Source organism: Dermacentor silvarum, chromosome 1, assembly GCF_013339745.2.
Source record: "Dermacentor silvarum isolate Dsil-2018 chromosome 1, BIME_Dsil_1.4, whole genome shotgun sequence".
NCBI lineage: Eukaryota > Metazoa > Arthropoda > Arachnida > Ixodida > Ixodidae > Dermacentor > Dermacentor silvarum.
In genome coordinates, this window is record NC_051154.1 from 180,067,494 (window position 1) to 180,083,207 (window position 15,714).

The window sequence follows — 15,714 nt, forward strand, 5'->3', positions numbered from 1 at the left end:
CAAGATTCGTATCACCGAGATTTTACTGTAGCATGGTTCGAGGCTAGTTCAGTGTTCAAAACTAATCGGAGTTAGCAAGAACCAACGGCTACAGCACCAATAAGCAGTGCGGCCCAAAGCCTCATTCCTACGTGCACGGTTGCAAAATTTGGCTGAGATGTTCACAGCAGCATATGCTATCTGCAGACTGTGTTTTTTTCACCAAGCTCGAGGGGTGGTTCAGGACTACTTTAAGGGAGATATCACAGTCAGAAAGCACTTCTACGCCCTTAAAAAGCAAAAATACGGTTGCCACTGCAGTCAGTTTTGGCAAAGACAAATGAGGTGGTCATACCCATCACTATATGCTTCTGGATCAGCTTGTGAATGCAATTCTGACGAATTCCACAGATATGAGATTTAATTGTGAGGCACAAGATGAACACCTTCTGAGAGGCTTTCATGTTTTCTGACAAATATAATCATTCAAAGAGGTGCATAGTAGATAAACAGCAGTCAGTGCACACATCTACACTTCTATTGCGATAGCAATTATATACCCATTGCAAGCGCATTTCTGCCATCACCGTCATCGTAGCCATCACCGTGGTATTCCGTATAAAGTTCAAACACGATAACATCGTCGCCGTGTGTCGTACACTGCGTGTGCGAGTGAAAGCTTGCCAGCCGACGATCGCGGCTCAATTTCGCGCGCGTGAGGAAGGAAGCCGGGTGGAAGCACGCCAACTTCTGTCGCGCACGAGGCACAGGGGGGAGGTGAGGGAGGGGGGGGGGGGGGTTGTACTCTGGCGGCAGCTGCTGCTGACAGCGCGCCAGCGCGGGGGCTGTATCTTGACAGCGATCTGCGACATGCACAAAGTGCGCGCCCACACGGGCCTCATCTTTAAATCGATCTGGGATGTGCAATGCAAAGCTTCGTATGCGCTGTGCTTTCGACATTTAGTTGCATTGAAGTGCGAGACAGCACGAAGATCAATTCACTTGCTGCTGCTGTTGCACTTCGTAGCGTTTTGGCAGCAAGTTTCCGCGGTTATCGAGCGAGATGTGTTCATGTTTACCTGTGCATGCATGACACCGTGCTCATTAATTTAGTTAGTAAGCGAATGCTTAAGTTTATACGGCCGATAAAACTAATATCCTTATTTGTATAGCTATCTACTAATTTGCTATCGCAATCGATGCTTCGCCTTTCGGGCAAAACTGCGACTTTTTTACCTACATAACTAAGCTATACCCTGTGTTGTAGGACACCCTTTGTTTGCAAGCATGGAGCTTGTCTGTAGCATCCTGGTAATCGCCATGCACTACAGTGAAAGGGGGACTCCTGCTTGCCTGAGAGGTCATTTCCTCACGACGAATGAGCCTGATGGCCAAGCGCAAGATGCCGACGACTGCACGCTCAAGCAGGAACCGGTAGTCGCTGGCACTTGCACCCATGACCAGCGTGTACAGGTGGTCCCGCACGGCAGTCCAGATGGGCCCCACACGATCCCTGCAGATAGGCACATAGAAGAATGCTGCACACAATGCCTCCATACCTCCCACCTTCACGCACAATCTAGTAAGCACATTCAGTGGCTTTCCATAACACCCACACACAATGGTGCTCGCAACAAGGCTAAACACAATCTTTAGGTGTGGTAAAGACAACTGCATCAGAGAAATTTGCCTTGGTGGAAGTAATGAAAGCAACTTTCAACTCCTGAAATTAAAAAAGAGTGAATGATAAAAATTCTGGAAATCTTGATATGGCATGCCAATAAGGGAAAAAAAAAAAAAAGAATGCCAACCACAAAAAAAAAAAAAAACACAGACCAGTGTTACAGAAATGCCCTAGCAAGTAAACCAAATGTCATGATGTGCTAAACATAAAAATCAAAGCTGTGATACAAAAGTTTACAAATTATTGACCGTGATCTGCAGTCATATGCAATGGACATAAGATCGTCCTTTCACAAATTTGGGGTAGTCCTGAACTATCAGTTATGTTAATATAGCAGAGCCTCGTATGTTGGTCTCAAAACTGTACAATGACACAAGGAGGATAGGCTAGTTTCGGGCTGCCAAAGACATTTTAGAGACGCACAGAGTAGTGAACTCATTATTCACTTCTTGCACATGGTTCCGTCCACATTAGCGCTGACACGAAATCTCGACAGTGTCTTTGATCTCAAGCTTCTCGAGATTTGCCACAGGCAAAATCAGCATTCGAAAGGTACTGACATGAAAATCTTGGACTAAAAGCATAACCGCTTACTGGTGGTGTGAGTGCAATGACTAGAACTCCTCACTGCTTACTCAATTTGTAGAAGGCAATGTGGCCACAGCACCTGCTAGTATATCTAGTGAGTGCCTCATTCTAGAGCTAAAAGAAATTGGGGTTTGCAGTAAGCTTCCACTCATCCAGAACACGTCATGGCTACCATGTTTTGACGTCACTATCGGTGGCGCCAGCAGTCCAGGAAAGGTCCGTGCACCACAATTTCGCTATCTATGGTCTGTGCGCACGACATTATGCAGATTTCACACTTGTACGTGCCGAAAGATTACGTAAATACTACACGCTAACCGTTTTGCCTGCGTTAATTGACAACAGCTTAAGCGGTCGGCCAATACATTACGTTCAATGGCGACAGGGTGGGGGATTCATCGCGACTATATTTAAACTGGAATTACTTATTAAGCAGGTACGTATTAACGAGGTTTTACTGTAGTTCAGCTTCTAGTTGCAAAAAGTCAATTGTTGTATGGCATGTACACCAACTTTCTCAAGCATCGATTCAGTTCAAATGCACTACCAGCTACGGTGTGAATTTTCTCAGGTCTTGTGTTACATGTTATGTACAGACTATAACATTAAAATTAAATTCTGGGGTTTTACATGTTAAAACCCCAATATGATTATTAGGCACGCCATAGAGTTAATAGCACTCCGGGTTAATAGTGAACGCATGGGGTTCTTTAACATGCACCCAATGCACAGTACAAGGCCGTTTTTGCATTTCACCTCTATTGAAATGCGGCCACCGCGGCCGGGATTCGATCCCGCGCCCTTAGGCTTAGCAGCGCAACATCAAAGCCACTACGCCACCATGGCAGGTCAGACTATAAGATAAGTTATGCTACTTTTACCCCAAAATATTTATGTGAATGAAAATCTATAAAAAAAATTATCTGGCACATATGTATTGTATTGTCCTTAATTGACAGCCAACATGCACAGTTAGATGTGCAGAATGCAAACTGAAGAAAAACATTTATATCTTGTCATCAATGCCACAAAAACAAACACAGCAAATATTGTGCATACACAAACTAAAAAAACCATAACCCACATGCAATAGCGAACTACTGGTTCAGTAAGAAAAATGGCTGAAGTTGACATATCCTTGAAAGCAGCAGTATGCATTAGGTATAGAACTAATAACTTAACAGAGGCAACTTTGCAGCATATCACTGAAGTAACACGCAAGTTTCTTTTACAATGAATCAGATGTTCAAGAAACCAGCTTTCAGATCATCGATTTTTATTTCATAATGATCACAACTAATATGCTTGGGGGGACCAGTAAATACCAAAGGTACTACTGAAACAAAGTGCTAGTTTTCAGACATGCAAGGCCTTCCTAAACTCAGTGCACGAATATACAATAGTTTTGGAGAGTACACACTTGTTTTGCAGCACAACCTTGATTAGTAGCTCCAACAGAAACACTGTTGAATGCTCATCATAGCCACCGGACATGGACGAATGGCTCTCTGGACCATGGCAGGTATATATCAGTGCCTAAGTGAAAATAGAAGAGGGAGCAAAAATGTGGAACCATTGTAAGTGCTTAAATTGAAGGGAGGTAGTCAAATCCACTTACAACAATACTGAAGTGTTAAGGAAATAGTATCCCTGTTGCAAATGATAAATGTAACCAAATTCTGCAGTAAAATGCTATATATAACAATTTTTTTGTTACAGTACACATGGCACATCACACAACCAGCTGCACCAGAGTAGAAAACTTATAATCTGTCAACCTTTCTCAAAAAGGCAAGACGACCTTACAACCGACTACGCAAGTTATGCAGATGCACTTACGATGTCGAAAAACAATGCATGTCACGTGATCCCTGCAGGATGTAGCAAGAGGTTAACATATGTGGGAGAACGAGAAAAACAGGGGACGCTCCTTCTTACCCTTCTTACTTTCTTTAGGTTATGCAGCAGTTAGTTACCACTACCGATGGCGAGAGAGGAGGGAATGATGTCACATCCGCTCTGCTAGGCAGATGTTCGGTCTATGACAGGCAACTGTTTTCCGTTAATTAGCCGGTTAAATATCATGACACCTTCTTGTGTGTGACGGAATTAGTGATGTCATTACTTCTGCTTTTTACTTCCGGGTTTCCAGGAATTTCGCCGAAGTCATGCTCACGTGGCAGGTCTCTAAAGTCTACGATTCTCTGCTTTGGTGTGCGGTAATCAGTGATTTCTAATTAATTCTAATTATTCCGGACACTTCAGTAACTCAACTTGTAACTAAACTTATGCTCTAATATCATATCTATAATGAAACCCATGAATTTTGTACTGTACAATTTTTTTTCTATTTTTTCTGATTTAGTATTTTGAATTTCGGCCCTGGTAATCAGTGATTTCTAGTTAATTCTAATTATTCCACACAATTCAGTATCTCAACTTGCAACTAAATGTATGATCTGATATCATATCTATAATGAAACCCATGAACTTTGTACTGTAGTATTTTTTTTTCTATTTTTTCTAATTTATTTTGAATTTCGTCCCCTGTCATCTCAGGAGGTGAACCGAAAGTTAATTCATTATAATTATGCCAGACACTTCAGAATCTCAACTTGTAACTAAACTTATGCTTTGATATCATATCTACAATGAAACCTATGAATCTTGTACTGTACCATTTTTTTTTCTATTTTTTCTAATTTATTTTGAATTTCGTCCCCTGTCGTCTCAGGAGGGAAACCGGAAGTGCTGCGCAAGAAACAAGAGTGTCACTCGATGCTCGTGCGACTAAAAAACTTCAGAGCCCTCTTACAATCTTTATCTGTATCTGTTAGCTCTTTTCTTTGGTGGTTATGTGCTGTTATTTAATGTTACAAGGAGAGTCTTTTTGTACAATGGAATGAACCACACGTAAATAACATTAAAAATTTTGATCACTGCAGTTTATCATGTGTGCCTCCCTCAATGCACAGTTAGTTTGGCTTCCACACCTTTTGTGTTTGACACTTGACCAGAACTGCCTTTGCAAGTTCCACAGGAAGCCATAGGACGCTTAGAAAGAAGCTCGGTTCCAGTGTTCTGCATGGTGTTGCCCAACTATGGCTGAAGAAATTTCGGCAAAACATTTTGTTCTTTTTGTTGAATATCCCTATTCCCGGTGTATTTTGCACATTTCAACGAAAAATAAACATTTCCTTTGGGTATTTTTATGTCTTGTCTTTAAAGGGTTAATGCTCAGCAGTGACAATGAAGCCCTTAAATGGGTGTTCGGGAAAAAATTTTTTTTTTTTGTGAGATTGATTAAAATTCACATTACTGATGAGTCGCTCAGGGTATCACTTCAAAGAACCTTTCTCATCCTACTGCTTTCTAAAGTTATTAAATAAAATGCCTACCTTGACCAGTTCTTGTAAAGCATCCTCTCGAAGAAACTTGGATTCAGACACCAAGAGTTCTGGCTGGCAGTTGGCCACACATGTAAGGGCAGCCTCTCGTGCACGCACATCCTCTGGGTTTGGTCCACGCTGGCTGCTGCAAAACAGGGACAATATGACTGTATCCCCATTCATTGACAGCTTTACAAGTGACAACAAAGAACCATCAGCATACTGATGCCTATTTAACAACTGCATAGAGCACTAAACCTGGTACAAAAAGCATGAACCACGGCAATTATTTTACTAAAAGTTTGCTGCCTTTCAGCTGCAATGACAATGAAAGCAATTAGCACACAGTCCCATGTGCTCAATCCTACTAAAAATGGTCATTCCTACATACCTACATCGAGGTTAGTGTACTACCATCCCAATTACAAATCCTTTATTATGATGCTGTTCGTTATCAATATATTAAACTAACAAATAATGAGAATGAAGTGAAGTAAAATTTGTTAGAGTTCCTGTGAAAAACAGAGTCTGAGCTGCTAAAATAAAATGAGTAAGGAAAGAAAAAAGGTCCACATTCACAAAAGTTCTCTTAGGCAAGCTTGTTTCTGCCTTGGCTTGAAGTTCAGGTGCCCGCCACACATGTTATTGATTGAAGTGATAGTGAGCTGAGCACCACAACGATCGCCAATCGCAGACAATGCACATGTAAGAGCAGTTTTGTAATTGCAAGCCCACATATATGTAGGGTTGTTTGTTTTCGGGTTTTATATTTTTTTTAAATTCAAGGGGTAAAGATCGGGTGCTATTTTTCAAGGAGATAATCGGGAAGAAATTGGGTTTTTTGAGGAACAATTCCGAAATTCGGGGTTTTGCGGGTTAAATTTACAAATGTAAATTTGGGAATCGGGGGGACATCAGGGTTTTCTAGCAAATACTCCTAAGTTTGGCGTTTGGAAATTAATAAGTATTAATGACAGTAAAGATCGATAACTTTTAGGAAATGAAACATTTTATTCACGAAAAGCTGATCATCAATTTTTTACACATTCTTGTTAACATACACTATCATCTGCATGCGCAACATGTCAGTCTCCATCCGAGACCTGTCTGATCTTTGAAAGTATTTCAGCTGAGAGAAAGTTCTCTCGACATCACAGCTTCCATTAGCTAGGTGCAACAATGTCAGTGCAGCATTTGGCAGCCTGGGGTAGCGAACGGTAGTCATGCCAATACTCAATGAGTTCGACAGCTGTGTTATTGGGGCTTGCTTAGTTAGTGTTAGTGTTATTGGAGTTAGCGCGTGTGCAACGCAAACTCCATACAGCATTAAAAAAAAAGAGGGGGGGGGGGGGGGTCATATGTGGTTTTGGAGTTCGGGGAGAAATCAGGCTTAACCCGATTCTCCTGAAACATGTTCGCGGTGTAAAAATCGGGCAAAATCAGGTTTTACTCCAAAACGAACAACCCTAAATATATGCCACAATGTAGCCATTTCAGTTAGAAAAAAGGGCACCACAAATCTGCTTCAGGCTCATGGACCTACAATGCATTTGGTCAACTGCACTGCATTGCAACATTCTTTAAGTATGTATACAATGAATGTAGCTCGGTCCAGAGTGCAGCATTCCTGCATGGCAACATCCTTATTCAATGAATGCAGCTGGGTCTACAGTGCAGGGCCAGTATAACATGAAACTACTCAAATCTGTTTTTATTCCAAATCAGCCATTAGCCCTCCGTGATAGGTCAAAACGGCTTCAGGTCTGCCCATATGGGCATGACGGCCGCCAATATGGGCAGAGCTGGAGTCGTTTTGACCCATCACAGAGGGCTAATGACCGATTTGGAATAAAAACAAATTGGAATAGTTTTATATTATACCGGCCCAGCATTCTGTAGAGTGAGTAGTGCAGCAAAATTGATACTTTCCTGCATTTCTAGCTAAGTACTACACACTGGGGAAACTGCACACTACAAACTGCTTTCCCTTTGCTAAATTATAGGGCACACAACTTTTATCTGAACCAAATTTCCCAGAATTCATTTTTCCTCAAAAAAGAAAAGAAAAGAAGGGGGTGGGGGAGGCATTGCTTGCAACTCGCCAAACGTAGCGAGAAATTTTTTCTGAAATTCTAACACTCAAGTTCTGCAGGCCACTTCATGTACAGTTCTAATAATATTTTTTTATGAAAACCCCCAGCAATGAAGCTAAAAAGTCACTTTCATCAACCAAAGATACATTATAGGTTACAGCATGCAGATCACACCGACTGAACCCTTTAGCTGCCAACCCCGAGCTGTACTCATCACACCAGTTTGTACCAATATCGCCAACGACGAGTCCCCCCTTTTTTTTTCTCCACGCGACGTTGAGGGGTCTCACCTAAGCTTTTGCTCTATGGCGGTGTCGGAGCAATGCCGGTCGGAGGCCCCGCCACGTGATTTGGCGCGCTGCAGAGAGCATGGTCGGTGCGCGGTATGTTCGAATTAACTGTCGCAATACCGGGCGTTTTCGCCCATTGGAATACACATAACTTTGACGGGACTACAGCGTCAGTTCAAATAAACCGGAAGTTCGAATTAAGCATGTTCGAATGAACGAGATTCGACTGTATATAGGGCTAGTAACCTTCCATTTGCATGCACGCTCTTGGGATACAGTCACCAAATGAAAATAGGCTCACCTTTCAGTCAGGTACAAGTAAAACGAGCTGAAGATGTTCTGCTGCTGTTGACTTAGCCCAGTATTTTGGCCTTCTTCAGCACGAACCAAAGAAACTTCTCCGGAGGGGTCCACAAAGTCCTCTGCCTAATAGGAGACAACTTCAGGATCCTCACTACCAGTATCACAATACTCTCCTAAACATGCCCTACTGCTGTAGTAAGCACTATAACATAAACTATTGTCTATATATATGTGTATATATATATTTGCTAAAACCTATCCACTACAAATAAAAACAAAGATAACTTTGAATACAAAAGTAAGCACGGCAGTGTACACCCTTGACTGGGAAGTTTCCTCATTGTTTGAAGTTTTTCACTGTTGTCTAGAGTGTAAAATTTGACATATGTAGCCAGACAAAAAAAAAAGAACCTATAAAATGCAAATACCATGACAAGGTGTTTATACAAAGCTTTATATAATTTGAACCGTTTCCAAGTAATGTGTGCACAACAATAAAATACATACATTTCAACTAAAGAAGCATTAAGACTGAAAATATAACAGCCCCAATGTACCAACATGACAACTGTTTGTCTAATGTAAATGGAACAGCACCAGTAGAAATCCTGGCAGATGACACTTACAGTGACTAGTGCTTGAGGCAGCAGCTTGGCTTTGTACAGTTGCAGCAGACAGTCAACAAGGTTCTTCCAGCCATCACGGAGAATGTGGCCATGTCTCTGGGCCAGCCCAAATACCATCTTAGCAACCAGCTGTGCTTTCTGACTGTTTCCCAGCACCCCAGGCACTGTCTCAGGGCTCTGCATCCCAAAAAGCACACGCTCAAGATGGGGGGAAAAAAATCCATAACTGGGTCAGCACAGTCTATATCAGCTAGACCAGAACATCACACTTGCCAGTACTGCTCAGTCTTGGCAGTACTGCTCAGTCTTGCCAGTACTGCTCAGTCATGACAGCAACAAAATTAATGCTTCAAAGTTTTTTTTTTTTTTTTTTTTTGCCATACCTCAACTCTACAGCTGTCTGACCTCCACTGCATTCATGCCTGCTAAGTCAGCATTATATATATATATATATCCACTATGCCAGCCCATTTACCTAAAGGGCCCGTATTTTGCAATGATTCTTATCATTTTACATTCTTTACCTTCATCGCTAGCTTGCCCAAAGCCACACCCCCACTATCGGCAGGATCAGCCACTTAGCAAGCCGGATGTTAGAGAATTAAAGGAATAGGACTAAAACAATCCTTACAAATACAACCTCAGGTCTCTCTCACTACCCACTCTACTTGTACAATGACTCTTAATGATTACTCTTTACATGGCTTGACAGTAAAATAATGCAGGCTGCACTTCCTGAATTGAAGGATTTGGTTCATTACCACAGTGAACTGTTCATCAGCCAAAGCAAGCTATTCCCCAAGCATTGCTATCTCTTGCACCAAAGGTGCCTAGAGCAAGCTTTTTGCACTGGTGCTGAAGGCTTGACTAGGACAAACAGCATATGCTAAATCACTGAAAATGCTTGCACATTGAAGATTAGTAACAGCTGCTTCCCATACAAAACTTTGGTAACTAAAGAAGCTGGCCCACATAACATAAATCATTGTTTGGGTATTATATTCCAAAGCTATATATGTGCCATGAAGGATAACTTTGAATACAAAATAAGGCTATAAGGCTATAAAGACTATAAGGCTATAAGGCTATATAAGGCTATAAGGCTTCCCTCTAAATTAAACTGCCTGAATTTTGTTAAAGGGTCCCTGAAACGGTTTGGACAAATCTTGTAGACGCGTAGGGTACAGCTACAGTAAAACATTCGTGCCACCATTTAAGTGAAGCGTCTCATATTAAGAGAGCTACAGACGATTACAAGTTACCCTCCTCCATAGCCATGCTTTTTCTCCTCGAGTGATCGGGGCTATGTTCCGCCTTCACTGGCTCTGCGTCATGATGAGATGTCGCGTCGTCTACTTCCAGTTGTCTTGGAGCCAGCGCAAAGCCTCTCCAACCTCTCCACAAGCCGCCTGGCCGTCGATCTTAAGCGAGAGCTATCCAAGCAGCGTGCATTGCGAGCATTCTGTCACAGCGCCGAGCATGTCCGGTATTCCAATAACCACAGGTAGAGTGTACTAGAATGGGGAAGTGGGTCCGCCTTGGCAAGCGCCAAGGGTGATGCAAAAAACAATTTTGGACAAATCTTGTAGACGCGTAGGGTACAGCTACAGTAAAACATTCGTGCCACCATTTAAGTGAAGCGTCTCATATTAAGAGAGCTACAGACGATTACAAGTTACCCTCCTCCATAGCCATGCTTTTTCTCCTCGAGTGATCGGGGCTATGTTCCGCCTTCACTGACTCTGCGTCATGATGAGATGTCGCGTCGTCTACTTCCGGTTGTCTTGGAGCCAGCGCGCAAAGCCTCTCCAACCTCTCCACAAGCCGCCTGGCCGTCGATCTTAAGCGAGAGCTATCCAAGCAGCATGCATTGCGAGCATTCTGTCACAGCGCCGAGCATGTCCGGTATTCCAATAACCACAGGTAGAGTGTACTAGAATGGGGAAGTGGGTCCGCCTTGGCAAGCACCAAGGGTGATGCAAAAAACACTGAAATTGCGACAGCGCTGCCGTCGCCTTATCCTGGAGCTCTGGCTGTTTCGGCACGCCCATTGGCTGAGGCGAGCTCATGGGCTGAGCAGCTGTCATCTGCTCGACGCACCATTGTTGTTGCGTTGTTTGCATTGTTTGCATTCTTTCCATCGCTCTTCCTCCATTTTATTGACTACAGCTCAGTGGGGAATAAAATCATTGTTTCCGCCACCGAGTATCAAAACTAGATGCAGCAGAGTGAGACGCCTGTCAAAGCTCCATGCAGCAGCGGTAGGGTCTATGACGCGACAAGTGTCCATCCGGCACGTGGGGTCACACATTCAGATGAAGGCAACGGTGGCGCCACCAACTTTTCAATAAAAAAGCCTCAGCGGGGAGCCCCCCGCTGGACCCACTCCCCCTATCTAGTACACTCTACCACAGGTGAGCTGGGTGTTTTGACGGATGGGCGGAGGCATAAACTAAAGCCCCTCCATACTACTATCGCTGTGATGAAGGAGCTTTAGCGTAGATACTCTGTGCCACCAGGTGGCTGCACGTTGCAGGCCATTGGCGTTTACACCTCCGCTCATCCCATAAACGCCAAGGCCCAGTTTGCTTGCGCTTGCGTTTACCCAAATACCGGACATGCTAAACTCATGAGATCATAGCATGGCAGTAAAAGTTATACAGCAACAGCAACCCCAGCCTCATCCAGTTTCAAACTGACCAGCAATGATAACTCTTCTATAATGAGTGAGACATTCCGGCATGCTTCCTTAAAAAACTTCCTTCTCAAGTAAAGACTTGTAGAAAGACAGTGAGATTAAAATACTAACTACTATTAACTCCATTCGCCAAATGCCTCTAAGGTAGGGGTATGCGAATATTCTAAACCTTCTAATAATAATCGAATTTTGCCTTATTTAACTCACTCTTTGAACTGAATATTCATTATTCGCAAGTTCGAATACCTTTCCAACAGTTTTTGAATACTTCACATCATCAATTTTGCATGATTAAACATAAAACTGAATCAGAAATGCTACAACTTTCATCCCTACCATAGTGGACATAAATCATTAGAAGTAACAAGTTACATAAAATATTCAGTGTCGCTCAGGGAGCCAGCCCATTGCAGTTTACCGCGATTATCTGCACCAGAATTTGACTCTCAGTCATGACATTTGACAGTAGGTATTATTTGGTACTCTTTATGGATGCTACATCTCTGTCTTCTCTTCAGATTAAGTCTGAGCACACTTCACTGCAAAATTATGTGATATATAATAGTAGCAGCACTACCGTATAGACTAGTGAAGAGCTGCACTTTTTTTCAGTTTTGATAAGGTGCGGCCCTTAAACGAAATCGAACCTTTCGGTCAAAATGGGGCCAGCGCAGCCAGCGACTTGTGCACACCCCTGATCCCCGGATGTACCATTGCATCAGAGGTCAACGTGCAGCTCTCCCCGTCTAGCAGCGGCAAGTTGAAGTACGCAGCGCGCAAAAATTCGCTGATGCCCGCACGAGGCATCGGGGCACTGAACGCGATTGCTTCTCTATTGGAAATTTTTTTTTCCAAATTTTTGGCTAAAAAGTTGGGGGTGCGACCTTTGCATGGGTCTAACCCGTGTAAGCCCTTACACGCAGCACTTACAGAAGTCCTATACGGTATTTTCTGCCATCATTCCAATCACAGAAAAAGTTCATTTCTTGCTCCGCTGTTACTGCCGGCGACTCGCATTACCAATCTAAACGGTATACAGAGATGCTAATGGACTCACAAGACTGATTTTTCTGAACTTCAGTCTGATAATTCATAACTACATATGCTATGGAGAGGCCCCAGTATGTGAACAAACAGCATATTTGTTCTGCTTTATTTATGTAAATGCTGCCAAGAAAAGCCCTTGTTGCCCTGACAAAGACATGTCTCCTTGTCAAAACGTTGGCTCCCAGCTGAAGCTTCCCTAGTTCACTTACTGTTGATCCCTTCACATCTCCATCTTGTCTTGCTTGTAATGCTCCATATATGCTTTAAAAAAAATATCCTTCATAATGGCAGTGTAATAACAAATTCCCTAACATTGTGCATACAAAATCTAAGCATTTCTTATATTAACCCTTTCAGTGCCTGGTTTTTTCATGGTTATTATAAAATGAACACAAAAGTTTATTTTTGGTTATTGAGAACAGAAAAAATGGCAGGGATAATGGCAAATGCACTCTTAGTGTGGTCCTCAGATCCCTATTTTCATTTTCTACCTCCGATCTAGTTTCATTCTGATGTGCACGTTTCCATGATAGTGCCGCCATGTCAGGGTCACGGTCACGATCATGGCTAATACGAATTTCCGGATGATATGAATTTTTATGTGGTCCCGGCCGAGTCCCATTACTTTGCTACGTGCTAGAAAACGGTTGTTACGAATCGATTTTTGACCCGTGTCGGTTGATACGAATAAACGCCGCCCCACTGACGGCCGCGAAAGAGAACAGCGCGCAGTCACGCGCTTTCTTCCTTTCTTTTTTGGTGCAGACGCGGGTCCAGACAGCGCGGAGGCCGCAACTGGGCGCGAAGAGTTAGAAGCGGTGGCGCTTTTGTTGCTTTTGTGCTTTTTCTCCTTTTCCGCATGTCATCGGACGGAGTGGCTGCTGTGCTTCGGGCCGCATTCTTTGTGTTTGCACCATTTTGCCTAGTCGCAGCGAGCTATGTCTACCGAGATACGATCTCGGCTGATTCACGCGGCCGTACGCCGAGGCGCGGGAGCCTCTGTTCGAGCATCTTCTGTCGACTGCGTCATCGGTCCCGATGGCACAAGGCGATTGTCGGTTTCGCTGCTGGAGTCGCACAGTGCAAGATAGCGCGGCATGTAATCCACGGTGCAAGGTAGCGCGGCACGTTCAATCCGGTGCTCCTCCGCTTCTAATCGTCGTATTTTTCTTGCCGTAGGAGGCTTGCGCTTCCATATTCTGAAGGCGTGCTTCGTCCAAAATTTCTTCAACGAGCGATGATCCATCACTAACCTGGGAGCTCTCGGTAATCTGAATTCTGTGCGTCAAGTGAAGACGCCGGCGTGGTTTACGAAGCAGACAACTGCGGTTGCCATCTTGCCCCTGCCACAGCAGCAACCAATGGAGAGACGCCTTTCAGCACGGCAGCCAATCGGAGGCCCGCTTTCATCGGAGGGCCCTTGTGACTACCTATCGCGGACACCGCGCTTATTTTGTTTTGTGCATTTGTTACAAGATGGCGACGACGGACGAATTGAGAAGTGGAACGGCGAAACTTTGTGCTTTCGAATGATACCAAGATGGCGGCGCTCGGTGGCGGGAAATACGAGATGTCTTCGTGAACTGCGGTGATTTTGCGCGATTTAAAGCTGTTTTCTCGCCCTATGCACTGACGAATACGCGTGGTTTTCAAAAATCGTTTTCGCGATCTGATCCCCGCATCCCCCCTTAATTGAGCTAGTTTTAATTGTGTTTCGATGATACGAATTTCGGCTACTACGAATATTTTTCGTGACCCCGTGAGATTCGTATCATCGAGATTCTACTGTATAAAGGTATGACCGATGGCATAAGCACACAAGAGTGGTCCTTGCACTACGAAGCGAATATTTGAATGGAAAACCGCCGCGGTAGCAATGCACAAAGACTGGCAGCCACCCCTTCGATCGGCGGATGTGTGCTAGGCATGGAGCAACCACGCCCACGAAGGGGCACGTTCCACAGTGCACTAAAAAAAGCCCAGACTGAGAAAACCCAGAGAGATGAGAAAATATGCTTGTAGAAATGTACAACAGATGGTGGAACTACCTCAGAGCTCGCAAACTTTGTATTACTGCGCACATCTGACTGGAGAGAGTGGAGAATTTACCCGTACGTCAGTGGCATTGAAAGGGTTAATGGTGGAAAGGTCTGTTAATCATTCAAAAACTATTTGAAAAGTATTCTTACAATACTAGTCGATTCATATTCAATTTAATCTAAAAAATTACTATTGGCAGACTCCTACTCTAAGGATGTCTTATCTGGCAGAATAAAGGAAGGAGTGGCCCTTGCCTCAGCAGTGCTCAGCGCAGTGAACTTGCAGAGAGAGATGACAAGGTTGTCAAACACGTCACTCATGGCATAGTGCGCAGCCACCATGGCACACTTGCGGTATCCACCCAAGGCTCGCTGTAGCACAAGTGATTCGCAGGGGGCTCGATCAAGCACAGAGGCAAGCGCAGCCACTGTAGGGCCCCAAACCAGTGTGAAGAGGTCGTGGTCCAGTAGTCCATTAGGTGCATGCATAAAGTGGCCTGCTTTGCCTGCACCCCTCCGCAACAACACCTGCGTGTAGAGCACAGGTGAGCTTTAGTGAGGATGAAATGCCACCAATACTATGCACATGTACAGCGAATAATTTGACCACATTCAAAAGGTCCTAAAGGTTTCATGCTTGTTAAAGGGGAACTGCAGCACTTTTTAACATGGTAAATAAATCTGCTTAGTCAATAATTGATGCTGTCATGAATATTGCAGACAAATATTATTCCTCTACATGCAGAAGTGATCTTATAGTTTTGCTCAAAGACTGCCTGCTCTTTCCATGAAAATGAAATCTGTCACTTTTTTTTGTGTATACCTATGGTTGCCTGGCCCAATTTCTTTAGGTGCCACACATAAGCAGTGCCATCATTCTGTGTGGGCATGGCTGCAAAGTTTCTAGCACAACTAAAATTACGAAGAGGAGGAAGGCCATGAGGTCATGGCAGGGGCAGCATTTGGTTGTCAACAGCT

The 15,714-nt window shown here is 43.7% G+C and overlaps 1 protein-coding gene across 1 annotated transcript in view; it reads right to left on the reverse strand.

Moving 5' to 3' along the window:
- Nucleotides 1–15,714, reverse strand: part of LOC119436473 (Golgi-specific brefeldin A-resistance guanine nucleotide exchange factor 1-like) — a 97,042-nt gene that overhangs the window by 36,814 nt on the left and 44,514 nt on the right. Inside the window, 6 exon segments of the mRNA XM_037703324.2 lie at nt 1,333–1,492; nt 3,672–3,787; nt 5,650–5,785; nt 8,325–8,449; nt 8,953–9,129; nt 14,992–15,264. Coding sequence (XP_037559252.1) covers nt 1,333–1,492; nt 3,672–3,787; nt 5,650–5,785; nt 8,325–8,449; nt 8,953–9,129; nt 14,992–15,264 — 987 coding nt within the window.